This window comes from Triplophysa rosa, linkage group LG15, assembly GCF_024868665.1.
Source record: "Triplophysa rosa linkage group LG15, Trosa_1v2, whole genome shotgun sequence".
In the NCBI taxonomy this organism is placed as follows: Eukaryota; Metazoa; Chordata; class Actinopteri; order Cypriniformes; family Nemacheilidae; genus Triplophysa; species Triplophysa rosa.
Genome location: NC_079904.1, coordinates 13,407,000 through 13,426,913, shown reverse-complemented (window position 1 = coordinate 13,426,913; position 19,914 = coordinate 13,407,000). Strand labels below are relative to the sequence as shown.

The following is a 19,914-nucleotide window of genomic DNA, read 5'->3' as shown; positions in this document are numbered from 1 at the left end:
TACATAAAACATAGCAGCCTGTGACATGAGTCGCAGAAAATGTTCGTCTTCCACAATATATAGTGGCTGATGATCAAAGAAAATGTATTCCATTATTTTATCTGATATTTGTTTATGCTTCTTAGTGTCCTTGCAGTAGGGTTGATGCTTTTGAAACGTCTCTGTTACCGACAGCTGAGCAGAGGTTGCATTTTAGAATGTTTCTGTTGTCAGACATAAAATAATAGGCTAATTACAGACAAATGTTTATGTTCAAATGTCCAATCGGTAACAATGACAGATGCCTGTAAAAGGTGTTTTGTACTCACAAGTAAGCTGTGTTTTGGTCATATACAGACGTGCTCAAATTTGTTGGTACCCTTACAGCTCATTGAAATAATGCTTCATTCCTCCTGAAGAGTGATGAAATTAAAAGCTATAATATCATGTATACTTGCATGCCTTTTGTATGTCATAGAATAAAGAAAAGAAGCAGTGGAAAGAGATGAATTATTGCTTATTCTACAAAGATATTCTAAAATAACCTGGACACATTTGTTGGTATCCCTTAGAAAAGATTGGATTATAGTAATATTTCAAACTAAATAGTTTCTTTAATTAGTCACACACATGTATCCAATCTTGTAATCAATCATACAGCCTATTGAAAAGGAGAACAGTAGTCACTGTGCTGTTTGGTATCATTGAACCACACTGAACATGGATAGAGTTGTGTGAGGAGCTCAGAAAGAAAATAATAAAGACAAGCATGGTAGAGGTAAAGGCTACAAGACCATCTCCAAGCAGCTCGATGTTCCTGTGACAACAGTTGCAAATATTATTAAGAAGTTTAAGGTCCATGGAATTGTAGCCAACCTCCCTGGGTGCGGCTGCAAGAGTAAAATCGACCCCAGATTGAACAGAAGGATAGTGCGAATGGTAGAAAATGAGCTAAGGATAACTGCCGAAGAGATACAAGCTGAACTCCAAGGTGAAGGAACGTCAGTTTCTGATCGCACCATCCGTCGCTTTTTGAGCAAAAGTGGGCTCCATGGAAGACCCAGGAGGACTCCACTTTTGAAAGAAAAACATAAAAAAGCCAGACTGGAATTTGCTAAAATTCATATTGACTAGCCACAATCCTTCTGGGATAATGTCCTTTGGACAGATGAGTCAAAACTGGAGCTTTTTGGCAAGTCACATCACCTCTATGTTCACAGACAAAAAAATCAAGCTTTCAAAGAAGTGAAAGTGAAGTGAAGTGACCTATTAGTCAGATATGGTGACCCATACCTGAAATGTTACCTCTGCATTTAACCCATCCAGAGAGTAGTGAACACACGTACACCCGGAGCAGTGGGCAGCTATCACTGCAGCGCCCGGGGAGCAAGTAGGGGTAAGGTGCCTTGCTCAAGGGCACCTCAGTCGTTACCCGCTGCCCTGGGAATCGAACCAGCAACCTTCTGGTCACGAGTCAGACTATCTAACCATTAGGCCAAGACTGCCCCTAGTGAACGCCATACCTACCATAAGTCCGAAGTACTTCGGTACCGAAGTACCTTCACCATAAGTGAATGCCATACCTACAGTGAAACATGGAGACCCATGACCTGCATGGTTATGTTTTGGGGCTGCTTTTGCTGAATCTGTGCAGGACACAATGCAATCTCAAGACTAGCAAGGCATTCTGAAGCGAAACGTACTGCCCAGTGTCAGAAAGCTCTGTCTCAGTTGCAGGTCATGGGTCTTCCAAAACACACAGCTGAAATCACCCAGGAATGGATAAGAACAAAACATTGGACTATTCTGAAGTGGCCTTCTATGAGTCCTGATCTGAATCCTATGGAACATCTATGGAAAGAGCTGAAACTTGCAGTCTGGAGAAGGCACCCATCAAACCTGAGACAGCTGGAGCAGTTTGCTCAGGAAGAGTGGGCCAAACTACCTGTTAACAGGTGCAGAAGTCTCATTGAGAGCTACAGAAAATGTTTGCTTGCAGTGATCGCCTCTAAAGGTTGTGCAACAAAATATTAGGTTAGGGGTCCCATCATTTTTGTCCATGAAATTTTCATTTGTTTTATTATTTACAATATTATGTTGAATAAAAAATCAAAAGCAAAGTCTGATTTCTATTAAATATGGAATAAACAATGGTGGATGCCAATTACTTTTGTCAGTTTCAAGTTATTTCAGAGAAAATTGTGCATTCTTCGTTTTTTGTGGAGGGGTACCAACAAATTTGAGCACGTCTGTATGTGCTGCTTCTGCCGCTCACTGAACAGAGAAAACGCAGAGAGAGACATTTTTCCACTCACTGAAAGCTATTATTTATCCAGAAAGACGCTATTTATGAGGTAAAAACTCTGTAAAGACGGCACCACTGCGCGCCTGTGTGTGTATGCGTGCACGGGACGCAGGGAGTGACGGATGCATATGAATCACGGTTAATCAAATTTTCGGTTAACGCGATCTCTGCACCTGAGTGGCGCTTGAGCTGCTGAACTGTCCTGCTCTCTCTTAGCGCTAGCTAACTTTGAAAATTACTCACACTCCTTTACGTGACTAACCTTCAAATGTCTGATGAGGTTGGTGGTGTTAAAATGTTTTGGGTGCTTCCCGCCTCGTGGAATTTGCATGGTACACACGTTGCAGATTGCTAATGTATTGTCTTTTTCACACACCTTGCCAGACCGGTGAAGCCATTTTCGTAGGGTGTAAAAAAAAGTCTCGTGCATTTTGCGTCATCTGATCGGCTTTTCTGGATCGGCCTTTGTAGAGACCACTGATCACACTTCCCAAAGTGATTATCGGCCGATTGTGATTGGCGACCGATCAATCGGAGCATCTCTATCCGATACCTTCTCGCCAATAATGATACCTGTATCCGTATTTTTGTGTGAGGTGGCAATTTCCCTAACACATGAAACTAATAAAATAAATTGGCTTCTATATTATGAACAACTCGAACACATTATGAAAAAAGACAAATCACAAACTTTCAAAGCACAACTTTCAGTCAATTCTGTCCAGGGGCGGCTGGCCATCTGGCGTTCCGGGAGTTCTTCCGGTGGGCCGCTAATGTATGGGGCCGGAATGGAGGCTTGGGCCGCTCAGACGTATTATAAATGCGAATGCACGCAACACGAATGCAGAAGACATGTATGCATGCCACCCCCCGGTCAATAGACTTAACCGTGCACCCCCCCCTCGTCGACAAAAATGGTGGAGGGGCGATTTTTCTTCCGAGTCCAGCCCTGGTTCTCTCAGGTATGTCACGTGAGGTCTCGGTCTTTGGTATCGGTGCAACCGTACGAGTACAATACGAGTACATGAGCTTTGTATCAGGCCCGATACCAGTGCATCCCTAATTTTTGCAGTAATCTTTTATCAACATTATATGATACAAAAAACATTAGTATCAAAATGTTTTACTTACAATGTTAGTGGAATGTTTAAATAACGTAGTGGGAACCCAGCTAGCACACGTACGTCTGTAAGATGTCTGCTAACGATCTGGAGATCTGAAGAACATCTGCTGTGTAAAAATATTGATTTTTAAATCATAAACATCTTACAGACGTCTTCTAGATGTCTAAATGACATCTGACAGCAGACGTCTCTGAGACGTATTGCAGATGAGCAAAGTATGTATTGCAGATGTAAATGCTGACGTCAAATAGGCGTCTGGCAGATGGAGTGTGCTATCAGTGAATGTTAGCCAAGCGTTCTTAGAACATATTTTTGTTAGCCGGGTTTGTCCTGTTAATTGACCGATCCTCCTCACATTGTACCGTTTCAAGCAGATGGCTGTGAATGTCACAGAGCAGATATAAATATCTTTGTTCTCCAGCCAAATCAGCTGATGTCAAAATATTTCTGAACAGACATGCAGCGCTTATATCTACAGATAGCAGCTCTAACACATACTCGCGCTGTCACACCCACAACCAGCAAATGCAAATGGAGTGGGATAAACGCTACATTGTTTATGTAAAAATGTTGGTAATGGACATCCAATAGCAATTGCCCAGGCTGATGTTTGCCCTCATTATTCACTCATAACTTTGCAAATACTGTAAGGTTGACTTGCATGTAAACATTCAGTTGTACCTCTGGGTAACTGTTAGTCTGGTGTGATCTCTGCAGTTATACAGATAAATGCACAGTGAGTGACATACTTGTACCCCTGCAGAAGACGGCTAATATGTTTAGCCTATCTCAAGGCTATATATAAAAAGACTGATTGTCATGCCGTGTTAAAATAACCTTTTAAGAACCTTGATGACTAAAATGGACATTTAACAAGAGAACATATTCAAAGCAACTCTTTCTCTCTCCAGTGAAAATTGTTGACCATAGAGAATATTCTGATGCACTCAGGTACATGTTATTGACCACCCGTGACCTGAGAAGATGTCATGACATCATTCCTCTGAAATCAAATCCAAATCGCAACCACCACAGTCTTTTCTCAGATCAGCTGCTGAGAATGATGGTCCCTCTTTCTCTCTTTGTTTTCAAAGCAGCTGGATCTAAATATAAACCCAAACACAGCACCTCACAGGCCTTTATTTTCAAATCACGGCACATCTCCTGCTGATCTTTTGCCAGTTTATTCTGTGATTTATTAAATGGCATGATTGTGATTGAAAATGTGTGGCATTGAAGACAGTCTTGAAGTTTGGAAACTTTCTTGCTTGAAAGGAAAGCTTTTTGGATTAAACATTTTACTCGCCCTCGTGTTGTTTCAAGACTTCTTTATGTGCAGCTGAAAGAATATTTTTATTCCAAAAGTTATTTCATTTCCTTTCATTGAAGACTTTTAAAGGGGTAGAGAAGGAAGCTGGCTCCGATTGGCTTGTTGTTGGTTCAGTTTATCTAATCAGTTTCGTTTTGGTCTGTTCTCAGGGATGACAGCAGTATCTTTGATGGGTTGATGGAAGAAGATGAGAAGGACAAAGCGAAAAGGTGATGATGCTAACAAAATCGTGATCCTGGAGATTTTTTACTTGGAGCCAAATTCATACTTGAAGTCAAATTGAATCACGAGTCAGTCATGTTTAGGTTAATTCTGAAGAGTTGTAGACTAATTATTTTCCCGGTAGTCTCAAAAAATGGTTTTGCGCCCTGAATTGAAACTAAACAGTACTGTATATATGGCTAACACTCATATTGTGAATGATCACAGTACCGTACAGTAGATCCTTAAACTCTCGCCATATTTTTGTTCAGATTAAATCTTTCTGTTATCACTTTGATAATTGTAAGCCGTTTAGTTTTACAGGAAAAAGTGTACTGCTGAGTAACATGAAGTATAATGTTGTTCAGCTGTGATTCAGTATTCAGTACTTTCTCAAATATCAATAAAAGAATATCAATGATCTCCACTGGAGTTTAAAGAAATTTTCCACCTATTAATTTTTCCGTCTACAGAGTTTCTAGGAACAAGTCGGAAAAGAAGAGGCGAGACCAGTTCAATGTGCTCATCAAGGAACTGGGCACCATGTTGCCGGGTAACACCCGCAAGATGGACAAGTCAACCATCCTCCAGAAGAGCATCGACTTCCTGCGCAAGCACAAAGGTGACTGTACTTCCAGACCAACAGTTCAATGCTTCTCTTATTCACTATAGACTTAGCCTTATTGTGTGTTTTGCATACTTTTAAACAATGCTTGTGGGAGGTATGGTTTAAGTTACGCTTGCAAGTCAGGTTTTTTACTGTTTGTGTATTATGACCAAGAGCAGCCGACATGGAAAGGAATGTCTTACGACAGGTATAACTGCCAACCGTTTACTCTTCAAACAACATATAGATGCAGATGCATCCATGCGATGCCCTTTCATTTCTTTTGTCGCCACACTGTACAGACAACACAGAGAAAATAAAAATGACATTTAGTTTAAATCGAATGATTAAATATTAGGATTATCTTGAGTTTGTTTATTTTTGAGTTTTGCTGTCGTGGCATATATGGAACAATTAAATGCAATGCTACAAGAAAACTGAAAAACCAAAATACTGAAGTAAATTCATTGAAAAGGAAATGAAACTAGTATTTTCGTAGGATAAAAAGAACAATGAAATGAAGAAATTAAAATCAAAATATCAAACAAAACCCAGAAATGCCGTTCCATATTTTGAAAACTCTGTTTTAGCCGAAACGTAATATCTTTTAATACACGGCTCGTTGGAATGCTTCATTCTGATTGGCCAGTCGCGACATTTGCAGGTTCGTTATTCCCTGATAACAACCTCTCAAAACTAACAACACAGGGTAACCCGGATGCAGCAGATCATTTTGACAGGTTTTTTTTGACAAATTCAGGCTTTTAATAACATATATTATATTTACAAATGATTAAACCAAATTGCCTGTTCGTGACATTTGAAAGTCGTTTCTTACCTTAAAACCGAAAGTAAACTGCTTTTCCTCGCGGAAGGTCTGCAATCGGTAAAAATGAGCTAATCAAATATTTCAGATTCACATTTTCATTCCAGTTTTTTCTCATGTGCCAAGTAGCCGTGTAATACGCGGGAAAATGTACAAGCAGCCGGCTGTTATCGCGACATAAGCCCCTTCAGTGTGATACCGGCTGCCTGTACATTATCCCTCGCATAACATGTAATGAAACGATTGTTTCAGTTTACCAATAAATCAACATAATATTGTTAAATTGAGAAATATAACTTCATTATAAAAATTAAACGTTCTTCTGTATTGGAAGCAGAATCGTTTTATTTGTGCTATATTCCTGTCAGAAATCGCTGCACAGTCTGAGTCCAGTGAAATCCGTCAGGACTGGAAACCTCCTTTTCTCAGCAACGAAGAGTTCACACAGCTCATGCTGGAGGTGACAGAGGACTTGACACGCACATACATGCTATAACTGTATTTTCCATCTGTAGATACAGTGGCTTGCAAAAGTGTTCAACCCCCTTCATTTTATTCACATTTTGTTATGCTGCTGCCTTATCTTAAACTACTTTAAATGATTATTTTTTTACATTAATCTACACTCCATGCACAATAATGACAAAACAAAAAAATGATTTTTGACAGCTTTGCAAATGTATTAAAAATAAAAAACAAAAATAAGTACATTTAAAGTAGTTTAAGATAAGGCAGCAGCATAACAAAATGTGAATAAAATGAAGGGGGTTGAACACTTTTGCAAGCCACTGTAAGTAAAGGCTTTAGTCAAATCAATCCTAAATTCTGTATTAATCTCAAACTCAGATAAGTAAAGTTCCTGCTTTGTTTGATTTTTCTTAGGCACTGGATGGATTCTTTCTGGCTATCATGACAGACGGCAACATAATCTATGTCTCGGAAAGCGTCACGTCTTTATTAGAACATCTACCTGTGAGTTTAAGCCCACTCCTGTTTGACGTGTACATTTGTCTTTTTAGATAATGGTGACAATGTTTGTTGTTGTATTTTCAGTCTGATCTTGTGGATCAGAACCTGTTGAACTTCCTTCCGCTGGGTGAGCACTCGGAGGTGTATAAAGCCCTATCCACACACAATCTAGAGGGGGAGACCCTCACCCCAGACTACCTGAAGAGTAAGGACACTTGTATTTTAAGTCTTCTTCATTGTCTACAAATATTTGAATTTGGAATAGGGGAGGATACATTTTCTTTCTTTTCTGTTCATTTAAATGGAATTGCAAAATACTTTATCAGCTGACTATATATTTTGAGATTTTTTACTTGGATAGTATTATTATTAATAATAAATAATAATATAATTGAACAAAGTTAACTTAAGGATCCATTCATTTTTTAATGTTATTATTTTAAGCGTTAGGTAATATGATTATTAATAATAATAACTATTATTATTATTATATAATTTACCAAATGTAATTTAAGGAATTTATTTATTTACTATGTTATATAAAATGTTAAATAATATTATTGTTATTAATAAACATTATTAATAATAATATGAATAGTATTATTATTATTATATCATTTGCCAAAGTTAACTTAAGGAATTTATTTGTTATTATATAACATTTTTAGGAAGCAAAATATCAAAAAAGCTTGTCAGCTTGATTTATCAATCAGAAACAAATATCCCAGATAACCATGCGTCTGCCAAATGAATAAATGTAGATATAATAAACATCTCATGACTGGAGAAAAGGTATCTTTCTTATTATGATGCCTCTGGCCTCTCTCTTTTTCTGTCTCTCTATTATTGTGTCTACATTACTGTTAGCACACAGACCCCAAAGGTTGGCTGAGACTAGAGCTCATAAATGTTGTTTTCTTGTTTTTGTTTTGTTTTGTTTCCCTTTAGCAAAGAACCAGTTAGAGTTTTGTTGCCACATGCTCCGAGGCACGATCGACCCAAAAGAGCCGCCCGTTTATGAGTATGTCAAGTTCATCGGAAACTTTAAGTCCCTCAACACTGGTGAGTGTGTGAACGATCGCCTGCAGCCTTAGCCGGAGTCTTTCATATAAACCTTGAATTATCCAGTCAAGTGCCTGATTGCTTAGCTTCTTTGTAGAGTAGGTGGAGCAGGGGTCATTATTTTAGTAGGAAGTGGTGGGAAAAGCACAAGCGGCAGAGAATCAAGCTTTTGACCTAGATTTCAAGTATTGGAAAGTTTGTGGTTAAAAGGTGTAGTAATTTCTGCCTGTGGGGAGACAAACAGAAAGTCCCGCCCCAAACTTTCACCATTGGTTGATTTAATAACGAATGGCATGCCTAGCTGTCACTGCATATTAAGTCAGTGGATCTCAACCTTTTTGGTTTTAAGGACCCCCCATTGATCACAACAATATTTAAAGCCCCCCCACAGCTTGGCATAGCTGGAAAGATGTGCATTTATTATCAAGCTGACCAAACGCTTATAAATGTCCTAAATTAATTATTTTTTGTATTCATATTTTGAATTTACTTGATTTTTTATGCGTTTAATTTTATTTTGTGTTTACATTTTTACATATTAAAATGTAGTCATATTGTTATGTGCTTTTTCACTATATTGCTATATGTTTTTCTTGTTAATTTTATTTCAGTTTGAATAAATAAATTTATTTCACTTCACTATATTACAAAGGCAACATTTCTGATTTAATTCAACATTTTTCAAATAATATTTAGGCCTCAAGTTTATTTCATTTCAAATAAAAGGAATGTTTTAATAGTTTTAGTTGTAGTTAACTACAATAACAGTGGGAATATCTTGGTTTTTATAGTTGTTTAACTTATTTTCATACTTGAGGCCTCGATCCCCTGCTTAAGAAATACTGGATTAAGTGTGATATTAGAAAGCATTGGAGAGTTTCTAATTTAAGATTTATTACCCCCTTTTTAGTAAAACTGCTTTGAAACAATATGTATTATAAATATCGCTATACAAAATAAAATGACTTTACTTGAAATCTCATGTAATTGTCCCTAATTTCAATGTGGGTGCTGCTCCCTAGTGGTAGGCCAAAAAAACAAGCGTATGGTAGCACAATTTGTATTTTTTCATTTAAAAGCCTTTATTTATAAGCATTTACTAATCGATCAATTTATCTTTCATCGTCTGCAGTGCCTAACTCGACGCGTAACGGCTTCGAGGGAGTGATCCAGCGATCGCTGAGACCGGCTTTCGAAGACCGAGTGTGTTTCATAGCAACTGTGAGGTTAGCCAAACCTCAGTTTATCAAGGTAGGCTGAGCTCATGCTTACTTTGCAGCTTCTCATTGGTCCTCTGACTCTTATCATTTGCCTAAAAGACAGTGACAGTCTCCGCTTTGTAAATGATCATCATGACATTGGGTGTACATGAGCTCGAGAGAGCCGGTGTCTGTGTGGGTGTGTTGATAGATGCAATACATGTTTGTACAAGAATTTGCTTTGTTTTGGAGACAGATAAATAGCCAGCATGCAAAACAGCCTGTGTTGAGAACTAGGTCACTTGGATTTTGTTTATTTTTGTATGGTGGGAGTGCTTGTAGGTACATTAAGAATGGTTATGTATAATATGTTTATAACCTCTATTCTGCAGGAAATGTGTACTGTGGAGGAGCCCAATGAGGAATTCACCTCCAGACACAGTTTAGAATGGAAATTCCTGTTTTTGGACCACAGGTACAAACTTCCTTTCTGATGTGTTTAGTGTTGCTGTTAGCTTATTTTTATGGACACACATAAGGTTCCTATTTATCTCTCCTACTTATTTATTCTTGTTGACCGTATTTACACCTGAAGTGAAGAATTAGTTTCGGTCAGGTGGTTAGACAAGAGTGCAGAACCTGGTAGTAACGATCACTTGTGTTCTTATTTCAAGTGGATTTTATCATTAAATACACCAAAATACTACTTAGTGCAGTACATCAGTAAAATAAGCTAAATAAATGTTGAAAGTACATTTAAACATTTCTCCCAAATTTACCAATAATAATTTAAAGTCATAATTGAAAATGAAAATGCTGTCATCATTTACTCAACCTCAGATTTTTCGAAACCTGTGTAAATTTCTTTGTTTTGCTAAACGCAAAGGAAGATATTTGAAAGAATGTCAGTAACCGAGCAGATCTCGCCCCCCATTTACTGCCATAGTAGGGAAAATAAATATCGGCAAATATCTTCCCTTGTGTTTAGCAGAAATTCATACAGATTTGGAAAAATCTGAGGGTGAGTAAATTAAACTATCCCTTTAAGCACAAACAAGAAAAAGACAGTTTTTATAAAAAAGTTATTATAGGTTTGTTTACATTTTTTTTGCAGTTTTATTAATACTTTGAATTCGCTTAAAAATATTAAAAAAAATATTTTCAGTGTTTTCATCATGTTCATTTTTGTTTACTTTTTTCAGTTAATAAGTAAACAAAGTTTTAAAAATAATATTTAGGCTTATACTTTATTTGATTTCAATAAACATAAATGTTTTTAGTTTTAGTTATTTATTATAACCTTGGCACAAACCTGATGTTTTTAAGCAGAATTAAAAGGTTTATTTGCCAAAACAGATCAAAAACATGGTTTTTATTAAGTTTTATTGCGTTAGTTAGTTGTTGTTGTTTTTTAGTTGTTATTACCCAACCGCAGTTTGATTGATAATACTTGGAATGCACAATAAATAACCATGGGTTTTGAAAAACAAAGTTAGCTGTTTTTGCAAATGAACTCTTCATTTCTTTTATTTTAGTTCGACACTGTATTAACTGCTCCAGATCTTGTTTGTCGCTGCATGTTAATACCAGGTCTGTTATAGTTCTGTTAAGTCTTGTGTGTATGTATTTATGACCTTTTCCAAATCTTCCAGTCGATTGTAAACAGGGTCATAGTGATTCTGTTACAACCCTCTACCTTCCGTCCTATTCACTCTCTATTCACCAACTCATGATACATATTACATACGAGTACATATTACAATCCTTTGTTTTGAAAAAGTCCTGCACCTCTGGCTCTGCGAGTCCTGTAATAGTCTCATCTCGCTTTAGCCTCGTGTTTGCAGTACTTGAGTCAGCTGACCCCTAAGGGTCTGAAGTGGGAGCATCTTGCCTTTCGTTAGCGCACATGGTGTCACTGAGCGTTCGATCAAATCCTTAGCCCACATGCTCAAATACACACACATATATATATATACTGTATGTATATGTGTATATACACTCACCTAAAGGATTATTAGGAACACCTGTTCAATTTCTCATTAATGCAATTATCTAATCAACCAATCACATGGCAGTTGCTTCAATGCATTTAGGGGTGTGGTCCTGGTCAAGACAATCTCCTGAACTCCAAACTGAATGTCAGAATGGGAAAGAAAGGTGATTTAAGCAATTTTGAGCGTGGCATGGTTGTTGGTGCCAGACGGGCCGGTCTGAGTATTTCACAATCTGCTCAGTTACTGGGATTTTCACGCACAACCATTTCTAGGGTTTACAAAGAATGGTGTGAAAAGGGAAAAACATCCAGTATGCGGCAGTCCTGTGGGCGAAAATGCCTTGTTGATGCTAGAGGTCAGAGGAGAATGGGCCGACTGATTCAAGCTGATAGAAGAGCAACTTTGACTGAAATAACCACTCGTTACAACCGAGGTATGCAGCAAAGCATTTGTGAAGCCACAACACGCACAACCTTGAGGCAGATGGGCTACAACAGCAGAAGACCCCACCGGGTACCACTCATCTCCACTACAAATAGGAAAAAGAGGCTACAATTTGCACGAGCTCACCAAAATTGGACAGTTGAAGACTGGAAAAATGTTGCCTGGTCTGATGAGTCTCGATTTCTGTTGAGACATTCAAATGGTAGAGTCAGAATTTGGCGTAAACAGAATGAGAACATGGATCCATCATGCCTTGTTACCACTGTGCAGGCTGGTGGTGGTGGTGTAATGGTGTGGGGGATGTTTTCTTGGCACACTTTAGGCCCCTTAGTGCCAATTGGGCATCGTTTAAATGCCACGGCCTACCTGAGCATTGTTTCTGACCATGTCCATCCCTTTATGACCACCATGTACCCATCCTCTAATGGCTACTTCCAGCAGGATAATGCACCATGTCACAAAGCTCGAATCATTTCAAATTGGTTTCTTGAACATGACAATGAGTTCACTGTACTAGAATGGCCCCCACAGTCACCAGATCTCAACCCGATAGAACATCTTTGGGATGTGGTGGAACGGGAGCTTCGTGCCCTGGATGTGCATCCCACAAATCTCCATCAACTGCAAGATGCTATCCTATCAATATGGGCCAACATTTCTAAAGAATGCTTTCAGCACCTTGTTGAATCAATGCCACGTAGAATTAAGGCAGTTCTGAAGGCGAAAGGGGGTCAAACACCGTATTAGTATGGTGTTCCTAATAATCCTTTAGGTGAGTGTATATATACTTATATATTATATAAATGTTTTATATATAAATTAGTGTTGTATATATATATATATAAATATTGAGTAGCATAAACCCAAGTTTCTCTATGAATTCCTCCAGTCCATTTGCTCTAATGGGAGTTAGATTTTTGGATAAAATGTTGCTGGCGCTTTTAAATGGCACAACTGCTAGATATTGGAGTGAATAAGATTTTCCACATTGTCATTTGTTTAGCTAAAGTTAGCAACACCCCACTCCCATTCAAAATTTTCTTTGCCATTTTATCTCAGAATGCTTTATTATTCGTGATTCGTCTCAAGCATTCTTGCAATGGATACTCAGCGATCACTGTGAATGTGTCACTTTGATGTTCAATTGATCTGAAGAGGCGTGTTATGTTCTGCAGGGCGCCACCCATCATAGGTTACCTGCCCTTTGAAGTTCTGGGTACATCGGGGTACGACTACTATCATGTGGATGACCTGGAGACCTTGGCCAAATGCCACGAGCATTGTGAGTTGAGCTCTTTGTGTGTGCGTGTGCGTGCGTGTGTGTGCGTGCGTGTGTGTGTTTGTTCATGTTTGTACATCCCAGTGGGGACCTAAACCTGAACGCACACCAACACATGGGGACTCGTGTCACCGTGGGGACCAAAATTGAGGTCCCCATGGGCAAAAACGCTTATAAATTGTACAGAACAATATTTTTTTTAAATCTAAAAATGCAAAAAGTTTTCTATGATCTTTAGGTTTAGGGGTAGGGATAGGGGATAGAATATACAGTTTCTACAGTATAAAAAACATTACGCCTATGGACTGTCCCCACGGAGATAGTAAACCAGACGTGTGTGCGTGCGTGTGTGCGCGTGCATGCATGCGGGTGTTGATCTGGGTTTGATTGATTGTGTCTTTGAGTCAAGTTGCTGACAAAAACTACATTCATGCTTTTTTTAAGGAAATTAATCTGTGAATCGTTCATTGTCATCGTGCAAAGTGGCACACAGTATGAGACAGAGGAGCACGTTCAAATATTGGGTTAATGTGTCTTTCTTGTGTTGTAATGTGTCTTTTGGCAGTGATGCAGTATGGGAAGGGGAAGTCGTGCTATTATCGTTTTCTAACTAAAGGTCAACAGTGGATTTGGCTCCAGACCCACTACTACATAACCTACCACCAGTGGAACTCACGACCAGAGTTTATTGTCTGCACACACACTGTGGTCAGGTGAGACTTGCAGCATGTGTCGTACACACTAAATCAACTGTACACAGTAAAGAAACTAAACAGAAAAAACAAGAGAACAAGCTTCATACAGGTAACCCTGCCCCTCATAAAATCTTACTAGTCCATGTAACTGTACATTTAAACTTGAAATATTGTTTTATTGTTTGTGGATATGTTGCGCAGTAGTTTCACATTTACTACATTTATAGAGAATTGCCTTCATTAATTTTTTATTCCCGTTTTTAACAAGTAAATAATTGTTGTTTTGCCTGTCAGTTATGCTGAAGTAAGAGCTGAACAGCGTCGAGAACTGGGCATCGAGGAGTCGCCTCCTGAGATCTCAGCAGACAAGGTGAGACATTACTGAAATTATTTTTTTTCATGTCTGTGATTATCAGTATGCCACAGATGCTAATGGTGATCTTAGCTCACATCGAACCCAGAGTATTTCTTGAATCACCTGTTTTCCTTCATTTCAGTCTCAAGACTCCGGCTCTGAATCTCAGTTGAACACCTCCAGCCTGAAGGAGGCGCTAGAGCGCTTTGATCACAGCCGCACACCCTCTGCCTCCTCACGGAGCTCACGCAAGTCCTCCACACACACCGCTGTCTCGGACCCCACGTGTGCGTATTACACACCGAAGGCAGAAGTAATATGTATGTTTAAATATATTCTTATGGTATAGAAATTAATGCGTGTGTGTGTGTGTCTCTCTTCAGCCACACAAACAAAGCCACAGACAGACCATATCACACCACCCCGCCAATCAGTCTTAGCCATTGAGATGGCATCACAGCGGAGGTCGTCCATTAGCAGTCAGGTTAGCATATGTCATTATTACTGTCAAACTCTATACCTAGACCACTTCGGAAGACGTAAACAACACTGGTCCAACTTCCTGTTTCAGTTTTTTAACACACAACCAGCAAAACAAAATGTTAAACAAATATATTTTATTAAAGATTTTATATATAAGCTAAAAAAAAGTAAACTAATAAAAACTGAAACCGGAAGTGTTTACATCTTGCAAAGTGGTCTATAAGATACACTGGGGTTTACAAGTGTGAGAACACTTTCATGCATAGAGGTCACTACAGTGGACATAAAACAAAAGTGTAAAAAAATAATCATGTTTTTCATGCCCTAAAAGCAATATCTTTTTACATCATAACTTCAAAATCATCATCCATGTCACTAACCAAATGTAGGCAAATTTGTGATGTTGACCATGCAACTCTTTTGCACAGAAGGCCACATTGCTTGCTTACTCTGAGGACCAATACATACAAAGGGCATAAAATATATATATATATATTGAAAAATAACTCAACATTTGACATTCAGTATAATTTGTGATAATATATAATTAACTTTTGGACCTCATTGAATACATCCTCCTATTCAAGCCAGTTATCTGGAATTAAGTGGGATTTAAAAGCACATCTTTAGTACTGCTGTATTTTCATTTCATTTCTACGTGTTGCACATTCTTGTATGTGTATACATGTGAGTATTAAACTGATATGTGTTATCGCTCTTCAGTCGATGAGCTCTCAGAACACGGCACAGACGATGGCAACGTCCCTCGTGTCGCAGCCTCAGCCACTTCAGCCCAATGTGCAGGTAATTCAACATCACAATGACTCAAGAGAGGAGGGGGGTTTGTGCACTGATAACTGCTTTCAAATGCTCTTGTGTATTAATGTTACACGTGTATAATGCTCTGCGAAGGTCAGATACATATTTCAGCCTTTTGTATTGTACTGATTCTGTTTAATGTTCTTTAGCCGGTGCTGCCATTTTCTACGCAGATGGATGCCATGCAGCATCTGAAGGAGCAGCTGGAGCAGCGCACGCACATGATCGAGGCCAACATTCAGAGACAACAAGATGAGCTACGACAAATTCAGGAAGAACTGCATAGGGTGCAAGGACAAGGCTTTCAGGTGAGAGCGCCCCCTAGCGTTGAAATACGAGCAAGCGCTTCGGTGTTAGTAAAAACAGCATTTGGAAGATTTTTAAAAGAGAATGGAGAATTAAGATGAAACTGGGTAAGAATGATTCTATTAAGCTAGCGTGTTTTTTATTTGGACTGTTTAGATCAAATCAGACATTTCCTTGTATTAGGAACAGTTCACCCCAAAAGGAAAATTCTGTCATCATTTACTCTCCATCAAGTTGTTTCAAACCTGTATACATTTTTGAACTCGAAGATATTTGGAAGAATGTTCGTAATCAAACAGCTCTGGGTCACTATTGATTACTACAGTAGGAAAACAATCTGCTATGGTAGTCAATGGCGACCCAAAACTGTGTAGTTTCCAACATTGTTTAAAATGTCTTCTTTTGTGAAAGAAATTTATACAGGTTTGAAACAACTTGCGGGTGAGTAAATGATGACAGAATTTTCAATTTTGGGTGAACTGTTCCTTTAAGATTTGAACTTTTGCTTATTGCAATATCTTTAGTTCTAAGAACATTGTAGTAAGGAATTGAGGTATTGCAATTTAAAAGGGATAATTTACACAAAAAAGGAAAATTCTGTCATCGTTTATTCAACCTGTTGTTTTTCTAAAGCCCATAAGATTGACCTTCTTCTGTTAAACACAAACGGGCGGAAGTTTAGTTACTGACAATCTCAGTCTCCGTTCACTTTCATTGTTAGAAAAAAGTTTATTTCATGTTCCAGATGTCAGTTTAAGTATGAAGCAATGTAAGCGGGAATACATGATAACAGCTTTCACATCTTTGGATAAACTAGCCTAGAAGCACCCGCAAATACTTTGTCAGACTTGTTACATTGTTAATACCATAATCATACCCGAACCCAGTGTTTCTGAGTCAAAACGCTTGTTGCTCACATTGACACTCTTTTGTGTGTGTTCATGTAGATGTTCTTGCAGCCAGGAGGGGGAGGTCTCAACCTCGGCTCAGTGCAGCTGACACAGGGAGCGTCCGTGCAGGCAGGGGGCGCTCTTTCCATGCAGGGGGCGGTGGTGCCGACAGGGAGCCTGCAGAGTGGCCTACAGTCCACACATACAGCGACACAACACGCCGTCACACAACAACATTCTCAGCAGGCACCACCACAACAGCAGACCCTTCTCAGAGATCAGAGCGCCACATTAACGCAGGTACACAAACGTGCATAAGTCAGTTGACCTTGAACTCAAAATTGTTTGAATCCCAAAAATGTCAAAGATCAGTTGCCTTTTAATAACTCTCTCTCTCTCTCTCTCTCTCTCTCTCTCTCTCTCGTTTTTATCAGTCCCAGAGGTCGTCTCGCACACTGCAGTCTCCTCAGACAGCACTGCCAGCATCTCTGTATAACACCATGATGATCTCTCAGCCCGGCCAGGGCAACGTCGTGCAGATCGCCACTAGCCTGGCCCAGAACAGTAGCACCAGCGCTGCCGCTGTCGCCACTTTCTCACAAGACCGACAGATAAGGTGCTTACCTACAGCATCACTGTCTACTGTACACACATTCAAATCCATCACTCGCCAAACTACCAAAACTAACTTTCCTGCCTCCCACAGGTTTCCTGCTGCTCCACAGCTTCTTACTAAACTTGTAACCGGTCCAATGGCGTGTGGCGCAGTTATGGTGCCCACCACCATGTTCATGGGGCAGGTGGTGACTGCGTTTGCCCCACAGCAGGGCCAGGCTCAAACAATCAGCATCACCCAGCAGCCGTCTGCGCAGACGCAGGAACAGCAGCAGCAGGCCCAGACGCAGTCCCAGACGGCTGCGGGAACAGCCCAACAGCAAGGCCAGGCCCAAACTCAGCTTGCCCAGCAACAAACACAATTCTTACAGGTAGAGTTCGGAGTAACGGGATCCTGATAGCAATAAACTCAGAAAGAATGTGTTCATTATAAGGGGGAGAGGTGGAGTGAGTCGTTGGTTGCAATTCGCAACCTCACCACTAGATGCCACTACATGTCATACACTGGACCTTTAAATGACGTATACTTTTTTATTTTTTACTTTAACATTACTAGGCTCCTCGACTTTTACACGGCAACCAGTCGACCCAGCTGATTCTTCAGGCAGCGTTCCCTCTGCAGCAGCAGCAAGGCACCTTTACAACCACGCCGCAACAACAACAGCAGCAACAGCAACTCCAACAGCAACAACAGCTGCAGCAACAACAACTGCATCAACAACATCAACAACAACAGCAGCAGCTGCAGCAACAACATCAACAACAACAGCAGCAACTCCAACAGCAACAGCAGCAACAAATGGCAGCTCACAGATCCGACAGCATGTCGGACCGCTCCAAAGCGCCACCTCAGTAGCAGCCGCGGCGGATGAATGCATGGCGGGGACCGAACCAAATCTCGATCGAGCAGCTTTGCAAGCTGGGGAAGGTGAATTGAGGTCGTGCGATGGGAGTTATATAACAAATGGCAGTATTTGTACTGTACCCTCGCATATCCTTCTACTGAGGTTCAGGTGGGAGGCAAGACCTAAAGAGGAGGGGGGTGTTGATCTGCCCCGTGCCCTCTCCAACCTACGTGTTGCTTGCACTGAATTCTGGTCTGACCACACGTCGCAGAACGTTCCATTGGCGAGGGAAGACGCAGGGGGGCCTGGTTTGTCTTCTTAAAGCCGTGAATTATCTCCAGCTCTACCTTCGCCACAATAAGAAGGAAGAAGGCTAACGCCTATCTCAATTTCTCACGTTCCTTCGTGTCGTACGGCCACCCCTTTTTAATTTATGCAGAACGCTCTGGTAAAAAAAGAAAACGAAGCGAGACTTCAAAGAAGTCAGGCAGAACAAACAGCATCTTCGGTCTCCATCTCTTTTTTTCCCCTCGATTGCTCTTTCTGTTTCGTTTGGCTTGTGGAAGTAATTATGGGTCATAAAATATTTTTAAGAATGTCACATGGATTCAACTTTTACTGTACAGTTCACCTGTAAGATAATGTGTAAATATATGGACAAAAGGAAAGAGAAACTAATATTTTATATGATGCATGAGATGAAAAGCGTAGTCTGTTATTTGTAGCTTTGAATATACTTTTTTTTCTAATATTCAAAGGTGAAGCGCAAACTTAGTACACATAATGGCTGATCTCTTCACAGACTTCCTTTTTCCAGTGGGATGGGGTGAGCGTGCGTGTGTGTATATATGTTTCATGTATGTGTGTCTGCCGAGCAGGCAATGCTGGATCCAGTTTGTCACAGTTGGTTTAAAAACGACCTTCATGTTTTAGAAGAACTTATTAGAACTTAATTACATATTGCATTATGTTACACAGTAATTATACAGCTTTTGCACACAAAAAAACATAGTTATATTTGGAGAGATATTCTACATTTGTAAATACTTAAAGAAGTTATATTCTATCCTTATATATACTGTATATATATATAAGGGTGTCAGTATCTTGGTTAGGCAAAATATCAAAATGGTGCTATGACTGTAAGGTGCATTTGTTTGCAGTTCTGAATGGCAGTAAAATGACATCCGCTACAAAAACTCAAGCTGATGTTTTTACTAAAACTAAGACTGAAGAGGACAAATATATTCACATACAGTGGGGCAAAAAAGTATTTAGTCAGCCACCAATTGTGCAAGTTCTCCCACTTAAAAAGATGAGAGAGGCCTGTAATTTTCATCATAGGTACACTTCAACTATGAGAGACAGAATGAGAGAAAAAAATCCAGAAAATCACATTGTCTGATTTTTAAAGAATTTATTTGCAAGTTATGGTGGAAAATAAGTATTTGGTCAATAACAAAAGTTCATCTCAATACTTTGTTATATAGCCTTTGTTGGCAATGACAGAGGTCAAACGTTTTCTGTAAATCGCCACAAGGTTTTTACACACTGTTGCTGGTAGTTTGGCCCATTCCTCCATGCAGA

General features: G+C 39.5%; 1 protein-coding gene across 4 annotated transcripts in view; it reads left to right on the top strand.

Moving 5' to 3' along the window:
- Window positions 1-19,647, top strand: part of clocka (clock circadian regulator a) — a 65,260-nt gene extending 45,613 nt beyond the window's left edge. For 3 of the 4 annotated variants that reach the window (XM_057352575.1, XM_057352577.1, XM_057352578.1), the window contains exons 5-23: window positions 4,888-4,947; window positions 5,413-5,561; window positions 6,741-6,832; window positions 7,255-7,344; window positions 7,426-7,546; window positions 8,290-8,403; window positions 9,536-9,654; window positions 9,995-10,077; window positions 13,216-13,322; window positions 13,885-14,032; window positions 14,309-14,384; window positions 14,512-14,656; window positions 14,753-14,853; window positions 15,576-15,656; window positions 15,821-15,979; window positions 16,925-17,167; window positions 17,302-17,483; window positions 17,574-17,853; window positions 18,039-19,647. In XM_057352575.1, coding sequence (XP_057208558.1) covers window positions 4,888-4,947; window positions 5,413-5,561; window positions 6,741-6,832; window positions 7,255-7,344; window positions 7,426-7,546; window positions 8,290-8,403; window positions 9,536-9,654; window positions 9,995-10,077; window positions 13,216-13,322; window positions 13,885-14,032; window positions 14,309-14,384; window positions 14,512-14,656; window positions 14,753-14,853; window positions 15,576-15,656; window positions 15,821-15,979; window positions 16,925-17,167; window positions 17,302-17,483; window positions 17,574-17,853; window positions 18,039-18,338 — 2,650 coding nt within the window. In that variant the 3' untranslated portion in view covers window positions 18,339-19,647. The remainder of the gene's footprint in view (window positions 1-4,887; window positions 4,948-5,412; window positions 5,562-6,740; window positions 6,833-7,254; window positions 7,345-7,425; window positions 7,547-8,289; window positions 8,404-9,535; window positions 9,655-9,994; window positions 10,078-13,215; window positions 13,323-13,884; window positions 14,033-14,308; window positions 14,385-14,511; window positions 14,657-14,752; window positions 14,854-15,575; window positions 15,657-15,820; window positions 15,980-16,924; window positions 17,168-17,301; window positions 17,484-17,573; window positions 17,854-18,038) is intronic. The other variant, XM_057352579.1, reaches the window with a different exon arrangement.
- The last annotated feature ends 267 nt before the right edge of the window (window positions 19,648-19,914 follow it).